Raw genomic sequence first — 21,779 nt, 5'->3', positions numbered from 1 at the left:
CCCACATACATACAGACATATATACCTGAAAGACAAGTGCTTCCTCTTTGCCTTTCATTAATCTATGTACATGTGTTTGTATTTACAGCCAATGGGTTTACAGTCACTTACTTAGAAAATATTCCAATTTAGGTTAATAATGGGAATGGCAACCCCATTTAAAACCCATCTTCCCTTCTGTAAAAGAATGATCTACAGAGACGTGATACATATAACTCAGAATAGTGGGGGAAAATGCTTCATCCATTTCCTAACATGTGAGAATCCTTGGAATTTTAAAGTCATAAAACACTCAAATTTAACAAGTTTTCTAAATTTTATTTCCTGTATCTCAGATAAAGGTAAAAGAAAGATAGATACAATGATTATTAGGGTAGCAATCTTTTTTTTTTAATTTAAATAGGGTATTGGATGTCATACCATGGAGAATTTTCAATAGGCTTGCTATGTTTAGTGAGCAAATATTTGGGTGTTAGTGAATTTGCATGCTTTTCCTAAAAGTTAAATGGTTATATGTAATTATATAGCCCTTTGTATGTATGCATATTGAAGGGGAGGGAGGTAGAGGAGAGAGGGAAGAAGGAAAGAAGGGGAGATAGAGAAACACCAAGGCCATGTGTTTAATTTCAAATGGCTGCTTGCTTCCAAATGCCTGGTTGACCTTGGAAATCTAAATAAATCAATATCTTGGATGTGAACTCTACAGATTTCACCAAAGCACGATCCTCTGAAGGTACTGTACTCAGAAGGTAGCACCTGGTGTACTTTAATTGGTGTTATTCCTGACTGATTTGCCTCTACATCAGGGAACACAGAAGAGAACATTTTCCTCCTGCCATCAGCTCGAGGCCCTTCTCTCTGACTTATGAAGAAATATTAAAAGAACTAATATGTACAACTTGAGTAAACAGTGGCTAAGGGGCAATATGCTAATTATGTGAAGACTTTGAAAGGTACATTCACTGAGGAGGACGAGAAGTTATTTAGCCTGGTAGCTGAATATTGCCAGAAGACACAAAAGCACAGCAAGCAAAGGGAGATTTAAACTAAACGCCAGATCCCAGAATAAATATAACACTCAGCGACGTGAGCAAGCTTGTGGAAATAGGTTGAGATGTTTAAAATACCAATACTGAAATTTGCATTTCAAGTAAACATTTATACAAGGGCTGAAATGATAGGAACAAGAGAAGGGCCCATATTAGCCACACTATGGCTAATATGAGAAGGGCCCATATTCCACCAGAGAATTTACCAACAGGTAGAGTGGCAGACTCTGGTCCAGGAGTCTTCCTTTGAGAGAGTAGAGGGAGATGGTGACAGGACCCCTGGGTTGAGAACAGCTAGTCTGCTGAAACTGAAAGAATGGGAAAACAGGTGCCCTGAGGGGTACAGACACATGGGGGCCAAGGGAGGGGAACAAGAAGATCTGAGTGCATTTTAAAATTCTGCGACTTAAGATAAATGTGTTGTAGTCCATGCCTTGAAACAAGAAACTGCAGTTGGTCAGACGAAAAAAATGGCATTGTGCCCATTTCCACCTGGGGCCTTGCACTTTCTCCTGAAATAATAAATACCCACAGCAGATACATCCTTAGGACACTGCCAGAGATGCCCCATCCAGCATTTCAACAGCAGAATACTCAGCACACCCATCCTTCCCCAGTGAAATTGTTCTTTGTTAGCATCATTAAAAGGGAGTGAATGTACACATCAGCTTCTGTCACAGAAAGAACAGAAGGTATGGAAATTACCTTCCAGTAGTTGGTTCCTGTAAGCGAGATGATGTGTTGAATCTGACCCTAGTTTCTGCTGTTGTTTTCTCAATCAGTTAAGCTAACTTAACAAATGTTTATTGAGTAACTAGTCTGTGTTCCGGAGAAGGCAATGGCACCCCACTCCAGTACTCTTGCCTGGCAAACCCCATGGACGGAGGAGCCTGGTAGGCTGCATGCAGTCCATGGTGTCGCTAGGAGTCAGACATGACTGAACGACTTCACTTTCACTTTTCACTTTTCACTTTCATGCATCGGAGAAGGAAATGGCAACCCACTCCAGTGTTCTTGCCTGGAGAATCCCAGGGACAGTGGAGCCTGGTGGGCTGCCGTCTATGGGGTCACACAGAGTCGGACACGACTGAAGCGACTTAGCAGCAGTAGCAGTCTGTGTTAGACCCCGTGCTGTGCATGGGGATATTGCAAGACACAGTCTCCAAGGAATTTATAGTCTGGTTCTTTGACTTTCTAGCAATTGAAAAAAAGCCCATTTCCTCTCAAATCACAGTGGATTAAGGAGAAACGATCAAGTGAGAGATTGTGTGTTGTAGGCATAGTGTCCTGTGGGTACAAGAGACATAGACTAGCAAAAAGTGGCAGGATAAGAGGTCCCACTGAAGGATCCAAGAGATAAAGGAAGAATGACAAGAAGGGCCCAGAGATATTGTTTAATATTTTAAATTTTTGTCAAGATTGTTGAATGAGGGAAGACCGTCTAGTTTCTCTTAACTATATTTGGTTAGCGTCTTGAGAATCCCCTGCTCTGATGGACCAGCTGTGCACACTGTGTGCCGGAGAGACAGGTGGCCTTCAGAGCATAGGAGAGCTAGCATGGGAGAAGCAAAATGACCTTTCTGCCTTATGGGTAGGACATTTAAAGGAAAACTCCCCCTTTATCCTGAGGGAGTATTGAGTGAATTCTTCCTAAACACAAGATTGAAAATTCATCCCATGAAGATTTGATTTATTATCTGCTTATCGTGGCTTCTCAGGTAGCTCAAATGGTAAAGAATCTGCCTGCAATGCGGGAGATGTAAGTTCAATCCCTGAGTTGGGGAGATCCCCTGGAGAAGGAAATGGCAACGCACTCCAGTATTCTTGCCTGGAGAATTCTATGGACAGAGGAGCTTGGCAGGCTACAGTCCATGGAGTTGCAAAGAGTCAGACACAACTCAGTGACTAACACACTATCAGGAAAAAATGAGATGATGAATACCTACATTAGTATTCATGTGAGAATCCCAGATGCCAAACCCAATAAATGTTACTTTATTTTTTCTAATTCATCGCAGTGTTTACTCTCACAGGTGCCATCTTCCCAAATGGACAGGGCCTTGGTTGTCGCTAAAAATCATCTTTCTCATGCCTGGAACTGGTCTATACCTTTCAGAAATTCAAAATGCAAGATCAGTTCAGTTGCTCAGTCATGTCTGACTCTTTGTGACCCCATGGAATGCGGCATACCAGGCCTCCCTGTCCATCACCAACTCCCGGAGTTTACTCAAACTCATGTCCATTGAGTTGGTGATGCCATTCAACTATCTCATCCTCTCTCATCCCCTTCTCCTCCCACCTTCAATCTTTCCTAGCATCAGGGTCTTTTCAAATGAGTCAGTTCTTCGCATCAGGTGGCCAAAGTATTGGAGTTTCAGCTTCAGCATCACTCCTTCCAATGAACATTCAGGACTGATTTCCTTTCGGGTGGACTAGTTCGATCTCCTTGCAGTCAAGAGTCTTCTCCAACACCACAGTTCAAAAGCATCAATTCTTCAGTGCTCAGCTTTCTTTATAGTCCAACTCCCACATCCATACATGACTACTTGAAAGAAAAATGCAAGATAGGGATTCATTGCTCAGCATTTCTAGTTATTTTATGGAATGGGAAAAGAATTCAGAGTTGTTGGCCATTTATAAGAAAACTCTAGTCCTTTTCTCTTTCTTATACTAACAACTCTGTACCTAGGAATAAAGTTGATGGATGTGGAAGCAGAGAAGGGCAGAAATCCCAAACTATTCTGAACTCATCTTCAATTCTTTTTTCATTATAATCCACCATTATTCTCAAAATCAATAATGCTGTCTTTACTGTAAATCCCACTTTTGCACTTCAGATTTTTAATGAGCTTTGTCCTATTTTAGTCTGCAGTTGTCAGTGTTGCCATTTGTCTTCAGAGTATTTATATTTAGCTTGAAGATTCTTAGCATCACTTAGTTGGCATGACTCTAAGTTCATGGTTGCAAGGATGCTGGAAAGATCTTTTTGTCTCCTCCAAGCCCAAATTCTTCCCAGCTAATCCAGTAAAGTAGACTGTTACCCTTTCCAAGATTTCTGTTTTCTTTCTTACCGCATTCAACTTCTGTGGCACGAGAAGTCAGATCTGACTACTTGCATGAGTATGGAGAAAGAAAAAAGTGAAAACAAAAGGAAGAAAAAAATAGCGTTTTATAAATGCAGTAAGTCCCCTATATACAAACCTTCAAGTTGCAAACTCTCAAAGATGCGAATGTGCCCTCGCATGTCTGGTCACGTAAGGCATGAGTGAAATTGCAGCTTGCCCTTCCTCTCCTATTGCTGATGACTCTTAACTCCTATCTCCCATCTTCTCTTCCTCCTCCAGTTAGTAACTCTTCTTGCCTGTACACAGATGTATGCCAGCTGTTGTACTGTAGTACTGTACTTTTCAAGATACTGTTCTATAAGATTAAAAGTTTTTCTTTATTTCTGTTTGTTTTTATGTATTATTTGTGTGAAAAGTATTATAAACACATTATATTACATTACTATATAGCTGATTATGTTAGTTGGGTACCTAGGCTAACTCTGTTGAACTTATGGACAAATTGGCCTTAGGAACGTGCTCTTGGAATGGACCTTGTTCATATGCATACGTAATATGCAGCTACGTGTTGTCATTTAGCCACTAAGTTGTGTGTGACTCTTTTCGACCCCATGGACTGTAGCCTGCCAAGCTCCCCTGTCCACGGGATTTCTCAGGCAAGAATATTGGCGTGGGTTGCCATATCATTCTCCAGGGGATCTTCCCACCCAAGGATGGAACTCATGTCTCCTAAAGTGGCAGGCGATACTTTACCACTGAACCACCAGAGTAGCCCGTATGCAGCTAGGCACTTACAGACTAATTCTATAAAATTTTCAGTAGAAGCATGTACTTGATAATGTGCAGGACTCCAAACCAAATTATTATAACTATTCCCTTTTTGTTGCTGGGATTTCAAAGTTTCCTCAAAACTAGTGATAGTGACAATTAACAGAAGACGTGAAACTTAAGAGAATCCTGACAGCTGTGTTAAAGGATGTTATCAAAGAGGCACTAGCTTTTATTTGGAGCCTAGTTAGCAGAGTTAGCTGACATATTTAGACAGTGAATTTGTCTCTCTGCTGGCTGGCTGTTATGTTGATTTGGCCTTCAGAGAATTTCCAGAAAAGGAAAGCAGCGTGTAGTATCTGAACAGAGCTATTATTTGGTACCGTTTAGTGTAGAAGGACCAGAAGCAGTGGCAGGACTGTGTCCTCTAGGACCCTCCCAGCTACTCTGTTCTAACGCAACAGCAGAGGCATTGGTAACTTGAGGGCCACGAAGTTGAATTTAGCTGCAGTCTGTAGGACTTTCTGGCCAAACTCTTCCCTACTCAATCCCCCTTCCTCTTCACCTTCTTTCTCCCCTTTTTCTCTTCTTCCCCCTCCATGTCTCACTCCTGCACCTGCAGACAGAAAGTCTTTTAATCAACAAACCTGCCTATCTTGAGATTTCTTTATAAAAATGGACACATCCAGCTTTGTGCAGCTTTCCAAAATGGGCCTCCAGACCCCTGGTTCCAATGAATTAGGCCAATGATATTTAGCTCCCTAGCCCTCCCCACCCCACCATGTGACAAAATGAGCCATCAGCATCACATTCTCATGGATCTGGTCCATGCCCTGAAAGTCTCATGGATGATGTAGTTTGGTACTGAAGAAGGAAGCCATAACTACAACACAGGGTTTCGGACATGACCTTTGTGAATAGAATTCCACGTAAGCTGGCAGAGAAGAGTGACAGCTTCTCAAAAGGAAGCAGCTTGTCCTAATAACAACTTTAGTGGAAAGTGTGATTTGCAATGTGGTCTAATGGATGATTCAGCCCTTCGGGGCTGCCTCTCTGAGCCCTTTACCACTGGCATGCCCCTCCCCACAACTCCCACTTTGCTCTAAGCCTTTAACCAGTGACTGATGAGTGTGATGTATAAACATTCCAGTTTCTTGACTCTTGATGGGGACAACTTGGAACTGGGCTCCATGCTGTGCCCAGAGCTCCCTGGGGGACTGAGCCAGGCTGCCCGCTGTGAAACAAGACTTGGCACTGCTCCCTGGCTTGGCTCCTTTCTCTCCCAGATCCCATTTTCCCACTCCCCTACCAGTTTTTCCTGAGAACACTGTCTCCTTTATCATTTTCACATGACTTTTTGTCTTGGAGTCTGCATCCATAGAACCTGACCTCAGACAAAGAACACTATCAAATTATTGAAAAGCCATGTGGATTTGTTGCTTCTAAAAAGAAAAAGAAAAAGGTGATCTGCTGCATATTTTAAACTTAAAAAAATCATGCAAACCTCTGTTTTTCAGGAAGAGAATTTGAAGGAGAAGAAGAATATCTGGAGATCCTCGGCATCACCAGGGAGCAGTCAGGCAAATATGAGTGCAAAGCTGCCAATGAGGTCTCCTCAGCGGATGTCAAACAAGTCAAGGTCACTGTGAACTGTGAGTATGGCAGGAGCCGGCAGAGGCCATGTGCCCAGGGCCCGCCTCCACGTCCCGAGAGTTCTACAGATCCTGTTAGCAAGAGAACATTGCATTCCAAGCAGATGCTCCTCTGGTCAGGGATGCACATTTGTACATTGGACATATCCAAGGGCAGGACTTGGCCTTTGAATTTGATAAATCAACTGTACCAATTCTAAATATAACCCATAATGCATTCAACAATACACTCTGTCTTTGACTCAGACTATAGAATTAAGAAAACATGATCAGACAGCACTAGAAGTTCAGGCAATTACTCTTCAGGTCTTTGGGAAGACCAAGGTCATACCACTTTGGAAACAACAACAATTCGTATCTGTTTTAGCTGCAATTTCCATCTTAAGGGATTGTTTGTCAGAAGAGAATAATTCAAGATCATATTTTATCCTCGGCCATTGAGCTAATTGGCCTTGGGAACAAACTTAAGCCACCGTGGTCAGATACCATGTGTCCCTGACGGCGACTAGGGATACCTGATAGGTTAATACTGGTTATGTATTTGTCCCCAAGTTGGGCAGATTAGAAAGGAAGATTTCAGTAAGATGCATAGGTAAGTGGGCATACTTTGAACTCCTCAGATGAAAGGATCCTTAGATGTAGTTCAAAAGAGAAGAGGGGGAGGCAGGGGCAGATCCACATGATGTGTGTCACCCAGCAAAGGAATAAAGAGAATTCGTTTACCCTGTTCAGCGAGGAGTGACTTTCCATGTCATTCAAGTTCCACATCACATAACTGTGGCTAGTGACAGGGACAAAAGTGTGTCCTGACAGTTCTTCTCTCCCGTGTGTTTAACACATACACACACACAAGTACATACTCCACACAGACACATATGCACAGATGACATATATACACACATGCCCAAAGGCGCACAGATACACATGCGTAGACATCTTAACCCATATTTGAAAATATGCTTTGGACAGTGATAAGGTACTTTCTACCATCTTAAGCCTTCCATGCAATTGACCTAGGTGCTGCTGGCTCTGTATGAAGTGCTAGCCAGGAAGGTACCAGTGACTCTATTTCAGGGTTTGAAACACTAAAGCCCAAGGAGGTGTAATTGCCTTTCCAAAGTGACACAGAAAGCAAGGGTGAGAAAAGGGATTCAGACTCCAGTCTGTGATTCTAAAGCCCATGCCTTTCCTTAGGAGAAAGAGGAACAGGTGTTTTCCACTCTTAGTATGTACTAAGGGATTTATATTTGAGTTTTAATCCTCACAGCAAACTCATAGGATAATCATCCTTAGTCTGATTTTAAAAATTTGGAAACAGAGGCATAGAGAACCAAGGAAACTTGCCTTAGGTGACCTGGTCTATTCTGGGCTGCGCTCTTTCCCATGGCCTTGCTCCAGCCTGGCAGCCTTCTGAAACAGAAAGCGAAATCCCCTTCACACCAGACTTCGACGGATCTACAGATACAGTGCTGCTGTATCATCTATGACACTCATTTCCAAGAAGCAAGGGGCTGCGTTTGAAAAGGTCCAGAGTGTTTTTATCCTGTCACTGTCTGTGATCATTTTTTAAGTAATAGAGATTTGAAATGCCAGTATTACTATTCTTTTCCAGTCCTGGGTGTGTTTCAAAGACACATTAATGATCTCAATGTTATAAAATGCTTTAGGACCTTTTTTTCACATGAAAGGCAATTTCTCTGGTGTTGATATAAGTTTATAATTAGGTTAGCTAGCCTCTTTTATGTACACACAGCCATGCCGTCCTCTTCCACCTCTTCTCTGACTTTCGGAGTTAAGATTTTATTTTCTCTTAATTGACCTTCATCTTAATTAGATTTCTGAAAGTCCAATCATGGAGTACATTGAAAATATTTATGCTTCCATTGTGTGAAACATCAAAGCGGTCGGCGTTGCAGATGGTTCCCTAGATCAAAGCCAGCCGCCTGGGTCCTATTATTATTAGTGCAATTAGTCTGACACTGCTCCTTCTTGACTGTCCCTGAAGTGTAACTTAGAACAGAAGAAAATACTGATAATTTTCAAGAAAAGCCTTTTATAAAAATGTGAGCTTTTCCAAATGATGAGTGAACCACAGAAGAATGTGTACAGAGCCTCAAGATGCTAAAAAGACATGTCATAAGAAATTACACAGGAAACTAAAATGAGCTTAGTCAGCCAGTCTGTCCTAAACAGCAGCACCTAACACATGCTTTATAAAAATTTCTCAGTAAATGTTTACTGAATGAATAGGTGACCCACACGCTCACAGGTAAATTCTGCTCTCTTAACATTTCTCCAGACTTTGCAAATTGATATTGGTCACAAATCAAGAAGCATATTCTAAGTCAATGTCCTTTGGAAACACCTTGTTACCAGCACTTCATTAAGCTGTGTTTATATTATATTAAAACAACTAGGCACTGCACCTGTTGTCCGTTCAAACAATTCACCCTACTTAAATGCAGTTGTATTAAGAAGATGAAGTCTCCAAGATGAAATTACAGTTTGAGGTCTGGTTAGCAAAATTCATCGAAAATGACAAATTTCCAGCATCACCTTCATCACCTCACATAAGCCTGCCTACCCAGGTGGCTAGGCGGTAAAAGAATCCACCTACCAATGCAGGAGATGCAGGTTCGATCCTTGGGTGGGGAAGATATCCTGGAGGAGGAAACTGCAACCCACTCCAGCATTTTGCCTGGAGAATCCCAAGGACAGAGGAGCCTGGTGGGCACAGTCCATGGGGTCGCAAAGAGCTTTCCATGACTGAGCACGAGTAGTTGTTGTACTGTGAAAATGGCCTATTCTTTAAGCTGATTCCTCTTCCTTTTCAAGGCACAAGGTTTGCAATTAGGTCAGGGGAGCAGAATGACTAAGAGAATTAATGGCTGAATAGATCATCATAATGAAACTGATTCAGTGTACCACTTTAAAAAAAAAAATCCCAGTGCTGGTAATTTTTTCCTACTTGCATCTCATTGATTCATTTACTTAGTTGCCAACAGATATTTGTTGAAGGGCACTGAAAGCTAAAGCAGTAAACAAGAGAGTCAAAACAGTTCCTCTGTTTAGTTCACAAGCTGGATCTTACAAGCTCTCCTTTTTATTCCTCTTGGATAATTCAGGGCTTCCCTGGTGGCTCAGAGGTTAAAGCATCTGCCTCCAATGCGGGAGACCCGGGTTCCATCCCTGGGCCAGGAAGATTCCCTGGAGAAGGAAATGGTAACCCACTCCAGTATTCTTGCCTGGAGAATCCCATGGACGGAGAAGCCTGGTAGGCTCCAGTCCATGGGGCCGCAAAGAGTCGGACACGACTGAGCGGCTTCACTGGATAATCCTTCTCCACAGTTGGTCTACAGCACTGTGCATAGCCATTCGCATTAGACATGCAAAATCTATTTTCTAAGTGGTAGGAGGTCCCAGAATTTACAGAAGCTAAATTATTGACCTGAAATCTCTTCAACTAAATAAACTTAGTAAAATTTCATTCAGTAGGCAGGACTTCTATTTTCTCATATCTTAGAATTTAGCTACCAATTTCATCCAGATACCAACCCTAGGGACCACTGTCCTTCCATTTACTAGTTCTAGGTGTAATTCCTCCATTTCAGTTCTCATGGAGAGTTAAAAGTAGCTACTCATGGATCTGTCTTATCCTAGTGCCCAGTATCCCAAGGATAATGTCTAGTGCATAGTAAGTGTTCAGCAAGTGCTGCTGCTGCTGCTGCTGCTGCGTCACTTCAGTCATATCTGACTCTGTGCAACCTCATAGACCACAGCCCATCAGGCTTCCCTGTCCCTGGGATTCTCCAGGCAAGAACAATGGAGTGGGCTGCCAGAGGACTGAATTTTATTTGGACTCTTCTTATACTGGATGCTTTTCCTATTCTTGGAGAACTTTTTCTCAAAATCTGCCCCCAGTTGTCAGGCCTGCTGCCGAACCCACTGAGCAGCTAATATTCCTGCCTTCAGCTTTTCCATGGCTACCTCTCCAACTACGATCACACTGTCACTCTGTTACTTTTATTTTCTTCTTTTCTCCCTTTGAACTCAGCTCTACCTCCACTCTGGTGTCCAGAGCTAATCAACCCAACAAGGTGCTGTGGGACATGGGACCTTGGCATTTCTAAAGCTCACCCTTACATCCGATAGCCATGTATTAAAGGAAGTGAGGTTACCTACCATATTTTCCACAGCTGTGACTGGGGACATCCTTTGTCTCCAGATAATGTATCTGTATTTTAACTGAACTCTTCAATACTTTGATTCATCACCTAATGATAAAAGTTGAGGAAAATAACTGCTCAGTATGGAACGAGACTGGCTACCTTCTCTAACACTTCATGGCTACACCTCTCTATTCTCCATGACAACCTGAAGTTTACTCTTGTGTTGGGGATGATGTCAGTAAAGACACATCCTAATGTCCGTGAATCTACGGGATTGTCAGACGAACTATTCAGTAAGAATCCAGAGTACTGGAACTTTGCAATGTGAGCAATAACCATCATTTCCTGCGTACCCCCAGAGTACCAAGACTCTATTGGAGATTGTGTATGATTCACTGTAATCACCTCACCAACAGTGGCCAACCAAGGAAAGAGTGTATGGGACCTGGCCTGCCTCCACAAAAGGAGTATTGACCTACTTTATCACTGACAGTTTTTGGTATGTTTGGTTTAGCATTGCTGGTACAATATGGATCTTAAAAAAAAAAAAAAAAAGACAACTTTTAGTTATTTTTATTGTTTTTATTTTTTATTTTTTTAATTTTATTTTATTTAACTTTACAATATTGTATTGGTTTTGCCATATATCAAAATGAATCTGCCACAGGCTTTATTGTTTTTAAATTCTCTGAAAACAATGACTTTCTTATTGCCGATGTTCTCTGCCCCCCGCCACCCAGCTGGCCCACCATCACACATTAACCTGGGGGATAATCAAATCATCCCATGCAGAGGACAAAAACAGAGCTCAGAAAATGTAAGCATTGTCTGCCACAAGACCAAAGAACCTGTGAGTGTAGAGACAGGACTCTGCCCAGGTCTAATTCTAAAGCCCTCTTTCCTTCCAAGATATCATGTGAGAAATAGTAAAAATAATAATAATAATAAATGTAATCACTTCAGATGATAAATGTGCTCTGATATATGAGACTTCGTTTGGTCTTTTCATCAAGCCTGTGAGACAGGTAGGAAGGTCTTATTATCTATATTCAAAGGTGAGGGACTCTAAGAAGTTAATGTGTCACCCTCAAGAGGTGACAACCTAAGTGGCAGAGGCAGCAATTGAGCCCACAAATCCTGATTTCTAATGTGGGTTTATATCCACCGTGCCAGTGTATGTTCTGCCATATAATAGCTTGGGTGCCTTATAATAGCTGAATATGTAACATTTACCTTTTAAGCTACCAGCATGCTCTCCAAAATGGTGTTCTTCCATATTAGGAGTCAATTTCTCTCCAAAAGAACTCATTCAAATGGAAATACAGAGAAGTTCAGAGCATGAGCTTCAGAACATGAGTTCAAATATGGACTCCATCAAATGCTGGCTGTGCAAATTTGCAGAATTAACTAACCCTCTGCAGACCTGCCTTCTCATTCATAATATAGGGTTAATAATCCTTACTTCTAGGGCTACTATTTGGATGAAAAGAATGAATAAAGCCTAGGAGAGTGCTGACACATGGTAAATGTCTATAAATTGAATCTTTTATTAAGAATTTTGCTCCTTTATACTATTATTCCAAACACTGGGAAAATTAAATGGATGATATTCTGTTTGCTAGGCCACTATCATTGTTATCATGTTCATTCTAATTGAAAGAGTCTTGTTGATGGTGATATAAGAAGAAAACCCTTATTAATATTTTCAGAACCCCAAATTTTAAAGTAATAACCAGAAGAGTCCTCTGACAATTGTAAGCTATTGCAAAGTCAGGTAAAGAATAACAATGGACCTCTGTGCAGCATTTTTATTAAGCCACATTTTAATTATAACTGTATTTTGAACAAGGACATCTATTATTTTAACCATACTAGACATGCCATGATATGATTTGTAATAACTTTCTTAGCCTCACCTATACAAAGTTCATTACAAATGAATTTTGAAATGTTCATTCCAATAAGCTGTGGAACAGAACAGACCTGCGCCATTGTGTCATTTGAGAAATACTAGAAGTAATGAACTATTCATACATTTATCATTCTCTGTGACTACACCTTGGTATGAGAAACTTCCTAGATGTTCAAGGAGAAGAACAAGTGTTTGGCCTTTATAACTGACCAGTTCATCCTGTCCCAAGATCAATGCATTTAAAAATATTCAACCCTAGTTCAACACCACCCTCACCATGCTGGCATCTCTGGGGAGCTAATAAATAGCTTGTGTGTGTGTGTGTGTGTGTGTGTGTGTGTGTGTGCTAAGTCACTTCAGTTGTGTCTGATTCTATGTGATCCTATGGACTGTAGCTTGCCGGGGTCCTCTGTCCATGGGATTCTCCAGGTGAGAATACTGGAGTGGGTTGTCATTCCCTTCTCCAGGGAATTTTCCCCACCCAGGGATTGAACCTGTGTTTCATGTCTCCAGCATTGACTGGCAGGTTATTTACCACTAGCCCACCTGGGAAGCCCAATAAATAGCTTACTACTTAGCTATTCAGGTTCTGAGAAATGAGTAAAAGAGACATACAGGAGGCCCAATTGCCCCTATTGTGAGAAATCAACATGGTTAGAGGTAGTAACTTGGTGTGCCCCATCTACCTCCCCAGACATGGCAGCTCTGGACCAGGACAGGCCTGCCCACGTGAGAGCAGGAAGGAGAGAGCCTACGTAAGACATCAGTCTAGAGAAGCAGAGAACCTCTGATCCCCACCAGAAGTTTGGTCCCAGAAGAAGGAAAGAAGAGAGATGAAGCAAACAAACCAAGTTTGTTCTTCCCTAATTTTTCTGGTAGAAAAATCACCCCCTGGGTTCCAGAGCAAGGAGGTTTACTAAGTAAGCTCCCACCCACCACATGGAAGGAAACGTCCAGAGTGAGGAAAAACGCTTCTGTAAAACTGTACAGCTAGGACTTGTATGACTGGTCCCATGCTGGAGGGGCTGGAAGACCTCCACCATGGACTATTAATATGTTGAGGCGCTCCAACTATGAGCTCCAGGGTGGAGGCGATGGAAAACATGGAGTCTGGCCCAGGTTGGGGCTGGTCATCACACTGTTAACCATGTGGCTCCAGAAACTCACAAACACTGGTGAAAACTCATTTTACAAATTAAGAAGTTAAACAAACCTATAGACTCACAAACAAGATCAGCCCTCTGCTCAACATTCTACAGATTGTAGGGTTATTAGCAATGTAAGAACCTAACCTAATACAGCGAGGCGGTGAAGATAGGAAACTAACATTATTCATTGGTGGCATCACGTGGATACTCAGGTTGGAAACTTGGGTGTTATCTTTGATACTCCTCCCTCACTGTTCACATCTAATCTTGTCCGTTCTGCAGCCCATATCTCTCCATCTCAAATCGGTCCTGTTCATTCCTTTCCATCCCCTTTATCACAAACCTAGTGCAGGCTGTTTCTGGGTTCCTTCAGCAATCTCCAAATGATCCTCCCTGCCTCTGGTTCCAGCATGTTATAGATGACGATATTGCAACAGTGGGACTCTAGACAAAGTAATGAGCTCTCTTAATTATGAAGGACAGAGACTAAATTTGAGCTCAGGTCTGTCAAACTTTAAATCCAAGCTCTTAATTTTTACTCAATGCCCCACCTCTGTACAAATACCTCCCTCATACCACTACCTCTAATCATTACATTAACCTCTGAACTCATGTGCTCTAACAATTGACATAACCAATTATGGAATGAAAGAATTTTAAAAGGAACCTTGGTGATCATTTTAAACTAATTTCTTATTTGAAAATATGAGAAAGAGAAAGCTCAAAGGGGTACAGACATTTGACCAGGCCACAGCTCTGGTTAAGAGTCAAAATCAGACCTCCAGTTTCTGTTTCTGGTTGCTAATCCTGACCCCTCAACCCATATATTAGATAAATGAGTTACAATTTTGAAATTAGCAATTTAAGGATTAATGGTATGAAAATACACTTGGGTCCTCATGCTACCCATTTGTGATGAATGGGCTGTTTGGGTTAAAATTGGCCGTTCTTTTTTTTCCAAGTTGAAGGGATACTCTATAGATCTCTAATGTGTTGTTCCTTCATTTTATAAATAATAAAACTAAGGCTCAGAAAGATACAGTGTGTGATGGGAAGTCCTCACAACCAAACAGAGACTAAATTCCAGCAAGCCTAGGTTCTAGTCCAGGGTTCTTTCCACTCTCCATGTTGCCTTTCTGTGTCTCTACAGAAATGAGGAGATCAATCTAAAACAGAACAACAACCCCTCCCTCTCTGGCACGTGTTTACGCATGGGCTGGCCATGCTCTCCAGGTGTGCTCTAACTCTTCCTCTCTCTGACAGTAATTTAAAGATGCCCAAGCTCACGTGAAAATGAAATGGGGGAGAAAATTGCAGACTAACCTGATGCTTTTGTACATCTTTTTAAACTAAAAGAATCCAGATCTTCTAGAGGCAGAAAACTTGGAAAATAGTTTTTGATTATGAAGATAAAACCCTGAAAAAAAGTGACTTGAACCAGGTGCTAAAGAGCAGAGATGAATTCAATGATTTTTTAATACTAAAGTTCACTTCACTAATTTACCTAAATAAGGTTTTTCATCTGTAAAATATAAACAGGTGGTTTGGGTCTATTTTATCCATGTACACACAGCCAAGTTGCCATTTTCTGGCAAATGACCTTTGGACAGAAGTTTTTTTCTCCTTGAAAAGTCCATAAATTGCACAAACACAGCATCCTCAAGCCTAGAGCTTAAGTTTACCCTTGTGGCTGAGTCCTGTGATCCTGTAAACCCTTGTTCCACTTTCCATGGGATTGCTTGAGAGAATCATGGAAAATTAGAATGTATTTCTGAGCTCATTTTAAGGCTGTCAGTTTTGTAGGCCCAGTACTAAGCAGAAAAAATCAAGTGTGCAACAGCCAAAGAGAGAAGATGGAACCCAGGAAGATATTCATGTACCACAATAGACTTCAAACTGCACTCTCACTCATAAAAGCAAAACTGACCTGGAGAATGGAAATAATGGAACACAGAGGAGGAAAAACAGTATAGCAATTATTTAACATCGGTTTGTTTTCCTGAATTCTTGCAATGGTATCAGGCTAAGCCTGAGATAAAAGGACTTTAGTGCTCTATGGTTTTGGTCAGATTTCTTACTACCATCTCTGAAGGTAACAATAATAATAATGATGCTGATGAAGGTGAAAAAGAAAAAAGCTCAGATTACACATTTCAAATCCCAAGTCCTTTAGTATCACCACTTAATGTACAAAAAGAAAAAAAAACTATGTAAATATGATAACCTGTGATTGGAATAATGGATGATCTACTGGAAGAGAAAAAGAAATCCTAGATTTCAGTTCCATAAAACCCTTTTCAGTGCCACATTTAAATAAACCAAGTCTACAGTTTCATTGATCTCTGATTTTCATTTGGTTTTCTAGTGATCAATCCCATTCAGCTGATCACATCATTCACATAAATGGAGCTTTAAGACTGTTTTTGTCCTGCTCCTCTGCAGTCACACTATTCTTTCTAATTCCTCCTGGCATGGAAATTCTGGAGCACCATCCAAAGCTCATGTAAACTAAACTGTATGTCTGTCCTTCCTATAGATCCTCCCACTATCACGGAATCCAAGAGCAATGAAGCCACCACCGGCCGAAAAGCTTCCCTCAAATGCGAGGCCTCGGCAGTGCCTGCACCTGACTTTGAGTGGTACCGAGATGACACCAGGTTTGTTCCCAATCTGCTGTGCCCTCCTGGGTCTCACTCCTCAGCGAGGGAAACCAGAAGCCCTGATGAAACACCCACCCCAGCCATAATTACTAGGCCTTTCCAATTAGACTATTCCTTTTCCAAGGCTTTTTACCTGGTGCTTTGGGACTGTAGCTCTTGGACTCCAGCCCCAAAGCACGCAGGTTACGTGCACAGAGTGGGCAGTTTCCACCTGCAAGTCTTTCTTGCCTGGAACAGAAACCAAAGCCCAGTGAAACTCATCCATTCCTGAGCTGTCTCCATCAGTAGACTTTATTCTGATACTTTGGGACTGCGCCATTAAAATGAGGAATTGAGCAGGATCAACAGGCTCTAACTACTTCCTTTCGCTCCCTTTACTTCAATTTAAAAGATGAAAAATAAATGACTACGCCAAATCTTCATAGTTGTTTCTCTTTACTCTTCTGTCTTTGAACCCTTAGGATAAACAGTGCCAATGGCCTTGAGATTAAGAGCACGGAGGGCCAGTCTTCCCTGACAGTGACCAATGTCACTGAGGAGCACTATGGCAACTATACATGCGTGGCTGCCAACAATCTGGGGATGACCAACGCCAGCCTCGTCCTTTTCAGTAAGTATGCCAAAGAGGGAGCCCACTTAGGAGAACCAAGTCGAAGTTTCTCCCGTGGAAAATTTGAACATCATTCCCTTACTATTAAATATAAACTTATGCAAAAATCAGAGTATCACCACTGAAACAAAACCACAAGTTCTCAATCCCTATCATAAGACAAAATTTACAAATGGAATACCTGCCCTCTCTAGTCCCTGACTTACTTGTGATAACTGCCTTGTTTCTTTGTCTGATTTTTTTAGTTTTTCTTTCCTGGTTGGTTAAACTGTAAGAATATTCATTGAACAAAAATCTCTCTGGTGATGGTCTCTTTAAGGAGCCTAGATGATGTAAGATCCTGGAAAGTGGATAGCTCTTTAAAAATGGCAGGCATGGGAGTGATTGAAGAAGCAGTATTCAGGGAGGATGGATAAGGTGCTGGGAGAAGGGAGAAGCTGGAAAAAGAAAGTGTATTTTTAACAACACAAGAGGTAGAGTGGAATGAATGATTAAAACATAATATAAAATCTAAACGAGGAGAAATGGTTGCAGAAAGGTTTCAGTATGACAGCAAGAAACATTATTTGTCTGATAGATTTTTTGGAAGAGAAATAGGATGATGAGAGACAGAAGCAAAGTTTCTTCTGAAGACCAAAGAAAATCCTCAAGGCAGACTAAGGAAGGACAAGTTGTTTTAAGTTACTGGAAACAGTAATTTCATAGGAAAGCCCACCTTCTAGCTGTTCCCTTGAACAGCATGTTATAGTTAGATACCTGCCCCCTGACTTGTTGGCCTGGCAACTATGAGCATATGAGTGTAGAATCATATGCCTCCTGAAAAATAGAAGTATGATCCATGAGATCAGGGAAAATGAGGACAATTAGGATAGGAAAATGTTTATCAGAATAAGTAAAACAAACCAAAGAGTTAGCACATGCTGGACCAGAGAGTTCATTTGGCCAGAGAAAGTCCAACAAGTTTATTATTATTACTATGAAATAACAAGCTACTAGAAGCTTTGCTGTTGTTGTTTCCTTCATGGGCTAAATTGGAAAATTTAGAAACACTAGTGCCAGGAGAAATGTCTTCATCTTGCTTTATTCAGTTTAGATAAGCCTTCAAGGAAAAGATTTTTAAGAGAAGAATCAATTTAAGAGTTCCCTTGAAACAGTATTAAAGTCATTTTAAAACTGCTCAAGATCCAACTCCACTTACTAACAAACAAACAAACAAAACACCACCGCAAACTCTTCTGAATTTGACCTTCAGTTTCTCATCCATAACTCCCATTGACTTCAGTTGGTACGTTTGATGGGATACAGCTGTGCTACAAATATTGCGTCAATATGAAGTTTAAAATTCATATCCCTGTTTACTTGTCTCCAAAGACCAAACACCAGTGTTTTTGACTTAAGCTGGAGGAGACATTGATATCTCAAAACATTTGAGAAGACATTTATTAAGAAATGTACTTACCTGTTTCATTCCTGACATTAGGGATTCCATAAATAGAGGGGAAAGCAGCCTCAACTCTGAAACTTGAGATTCTGACAAATCTAAGGGGAGCTGATTAAGTAGAACAACATACAGTTAACAAGAGGTTTTTAGGGGGATTGGAAAAGAGAAAATGGTATAATTGGATTAGTTAGAGAAAGTGAGCAACTATAAATTGGCATAAAAGTATCTTCTTTTCCCACTCAGAAGGACTGTACTAATGACATATTTCAAATAATAAATACAATGATACCTATAGACTGAGAAAGAAGAAGGGCAAGAAGGATAGAAAGATGGTGTAGGCTCCATGGTAGCCTATTTTACACAGGTATGAAAGAAAGAAAAAGAGGAAGAAGAGGAAAAGAATCATTTGAAGAGGAGAAAAAGAGCCCAGGCTAGGTCAAAGATAATAGAGATACCACTGGTGGTAATGAAAGGTCATCTCAAGCTCTAAAATACTATGGTTCTGTTCACAAAAGTCCACATAAAGGACTCCACCCAGTAAGATAAAGAAATATCAAGAATCTTACAGAATTTCTGCTTGTTAACTAAGAATCAAGAAACCGGGCAAGTCATGGTCATATTGTCCTTGATGGTTTTGCAGAAGTCACCCTCATTATACATCTGAGAAGTGCACAGGGCTATGATTAATGTGCCACTTTCGGGGGACCCTCTGCAGGGCCACCCACACAGGCACCTGCTCTGCACACAGACACCTGTCTCAGCATTCGGCCTGGAATTGATTTCCCATTTGATGGGAATGTTAGGAGGTGTAATCCTTACGGAAGAACAGATGCAAAAGGTCACTGAGCTTTGAGGTGAAAAGAAGCTATTAAAATTGCCAAACATTAGTGAATTTACAGTCCTGTTTTTTCGACCCAAGGCCCAAGTGTGAATATTTTAAGGGGAAAGCTCTGCTTCTTGTAGGAGGAATAGCCCACCCTGCCACCCCAATTTGGGTTTGGGAGATATGTTGTTAAAGCCTTCATAGCTGGATATTTTAGGAACATGACTCTGTTGTAGCCAGTTCTGCACAGGCAAAAGAAACGCGGGGGTGGAGGAAGAGAGCACACAAGGAAAAGAAGACAAGGAAAAAAGAAAGTACCTGTGTGAACATATTGCCCATTACTTAGATTCAAAGTAGACAGGTTTATTGGGAAGAAGGAAGACACTGCTGTTAGCAGTACTTTCCCATAGCACAAGGTCAGGAGGAGAGAGATGCTTGGGAGGGTGGCCACGGCCAGCCCCATGTGACAGACAGCATTATGTGGGCAGCAGGGTGCTCTGCTGACCCAGCCAGTCCAGAGCAGACGAGGCAGCTGGTGAGCTGCGGCCAGCCAGAGGCAGCAGCAGGTAAATCTCGAGCCAGAACCCCTGAAGAGTTCACAATTATCCACCTTCACAGGTGCATCAGCATATTTTCCATGTCTACCACAGTGACGTGTGCTGACTGGGTACACAGTGTCAGTTTGCGGTCACTGATATATCCACCACACACAGACATACACTTCTCCACACTCTATTCAAATACTGACCTCCAAAGGGGTCAAAATAATTGAACGAGAGGGCAAGAATACATTGTATTCATAGTAATTTTTTCTAAGCCAGTGGAATCATTCCTTTCTCATTTGTCTTGTCCTCCATTCATTCTTGTCTTCTTGTTTATTAAGGATCCATAATACCTTAGTCTATTTAGCCAAGTAATGCCTTTGATAGCTTTGTCTTCATCCTGGGCAAAGTGTTACATTGTATCGCTTTTCTGAACACATTAATCCAGGAGTACAACATGGATGGAAAAGGATTCAGCTCCTTAGCTTTTGTCAGATGTAGGAATATGCATTGTATGGGTCAAGACTGGGTCTGATGGTGCCAAGAGATATTCTATTGTCAGCATATGTAAAATAACAGATCCCATGTATCCAAACTTGTGACTGCAAGATACCCACAAAGGAAAACTATCTTGTTTCAGTGCTTACATGGAGTTATTTTTAAAGAAATAACTAGGAAGGAAGAATAAGGGAGATGATTCTATCCATAATATAATGACTTCTTATCTAGCGAGTACGTAGGACATACTGTGCACGTGCCAAACACCTAACATGTGTGATCTCGCTTAATCACCAGGAAAGATGATTTACTTTACCAGGCGCTCACATTCCTCCATTCTACAAAGATGTCAAATAATTAGTGTTACTAAATAAGACTTCTGGGATTTAAACTCAGGTAACCTCCTTGCTTTTGAACTGTGGTGTTGGAGAAGACTCTCAAGAGTCCCTTGGACTGCAAGGAGATCCAACCAGTCCATCTTAAAGGAGATCAGTGCTGAGTGTTCATTGGAAAGACTGATGTTGAAGCTGAAACTCCAATACTTTGGCCACCTCACATGAAGAGTTGACTCATTAGAAAAGACCCTGATGCTGGGAGGGATTGGGGGCAGGAGGAGAAGGGGACGACAGAGGATGAGATGGCTGGATGGCATCACTGACTCGATGGACATGAGTTTAAGTGAACTCCTGGAGTTGGTGATGGACAGGGAGGCCTGGCCTGCTGCGATTCATGGGGTCGCAAAGAGTCGGACACTACTGAGCGACTGAACTGAACTGAACTGAACCTCCTTCCAGAGTCCAGGCTCCAGACTAACACATTATCTAGATGTGTATACGTAGATGCTCAGAGGGCTCAAACAAAACCTTGTGCACACCAGACCTCACAGAGACTGAACCAGACCTGCCTTTGAGTGTTTGAGTGTCTCCTGAGGAGGTATGGGTCAGCAGTGGCCTGCCACAGGGCCAGGGGCTCTGGTGCATCAGACCTGGGTGTGGCATAAGCCCTCTTGGAGGAGATTGCCATTAACCCCACCATAGAGCCACCAGAATTTTCACAGGAATGGGGAGACAGACTCTTGGAGGGCACAAACAAAACCTTTGCATTCCAGGACCCAGGAGAAAGGAGCAGTGACCCCACAAGAGACTGACCCAGACTTGCCCAGGAGTGTCCATGGGTCTCTGGTGGAGGCATGGGTCAGTGATGGCCTGCTGCAGGGTCAGGGGCACTGAGTGAGGCAGTGCATCCATGGGACCTTTTGAAGGAGGTCACCATTATCTTCATTACCTCCACCATAGTTTGGTCTCAGGTCAACAACAGGAAGGGAATACAGCCCTGCCCTGAGTATAGCCCTACACATCACAAGACCCAGTTTCCCCCACAGTCAGTCTCTCCCATCAGGAAGCTACCATAAGCCTCTTATCCTTATCCCACAGAAGGCAGAC

At 41.8% G+C, this 21,779-nt stretch overlaps 1 protein-coding gene across 2 annotated transcripts in view; it reads left to right on the top strand.

Moving 5' to 3' along the window:
* Positions 1 to 21,779, top strand: part of LSAMP (limbic system associated membrane protein) — a 707,286-nt gene that overhangs the window by 647,153 nt on the left and 38,354 nt on the right. For both annotated transcript variants that reach the window (XM_061395219.1, XM_061395302.1), the window contains exons 4-6: positions 6,400 to 6,534; positions 16,300 to 16,420; positions 16,885 to 17,033. In XM_061395219.1, coding sequence (XP_061251203.1) covers positions 6,400 to 6,534; positions 16,300 to 16,420; positions 16,885 to 17,033 — 405 coding nt within the window. The remainder of the gene's footprint in view (positions 1 to 6,399; positions 6,535 to 16,299; positions 16,421 to 16,884; positions 17,034 to 21,779) is intronic.

Source organism: Bos javanicus, chromosome 1 (genome assembly GCF_032452875.1).
Source record: "Bos javanicus breed banteng chromosome 1, ARS-OSU_banteng_1.0, whole genome shotgun sequence".
Taxonomy (NCBI): Eukaryota; Metazoa; Chordata; class Mammalia; order Artiodactyla; family Bovidae; genus Bos; species Bos javanicus.
Note: the sequence above shows the minus strand (reverse complement) of the source record. Positions and strands in the feature narration are given on the sequence as shown.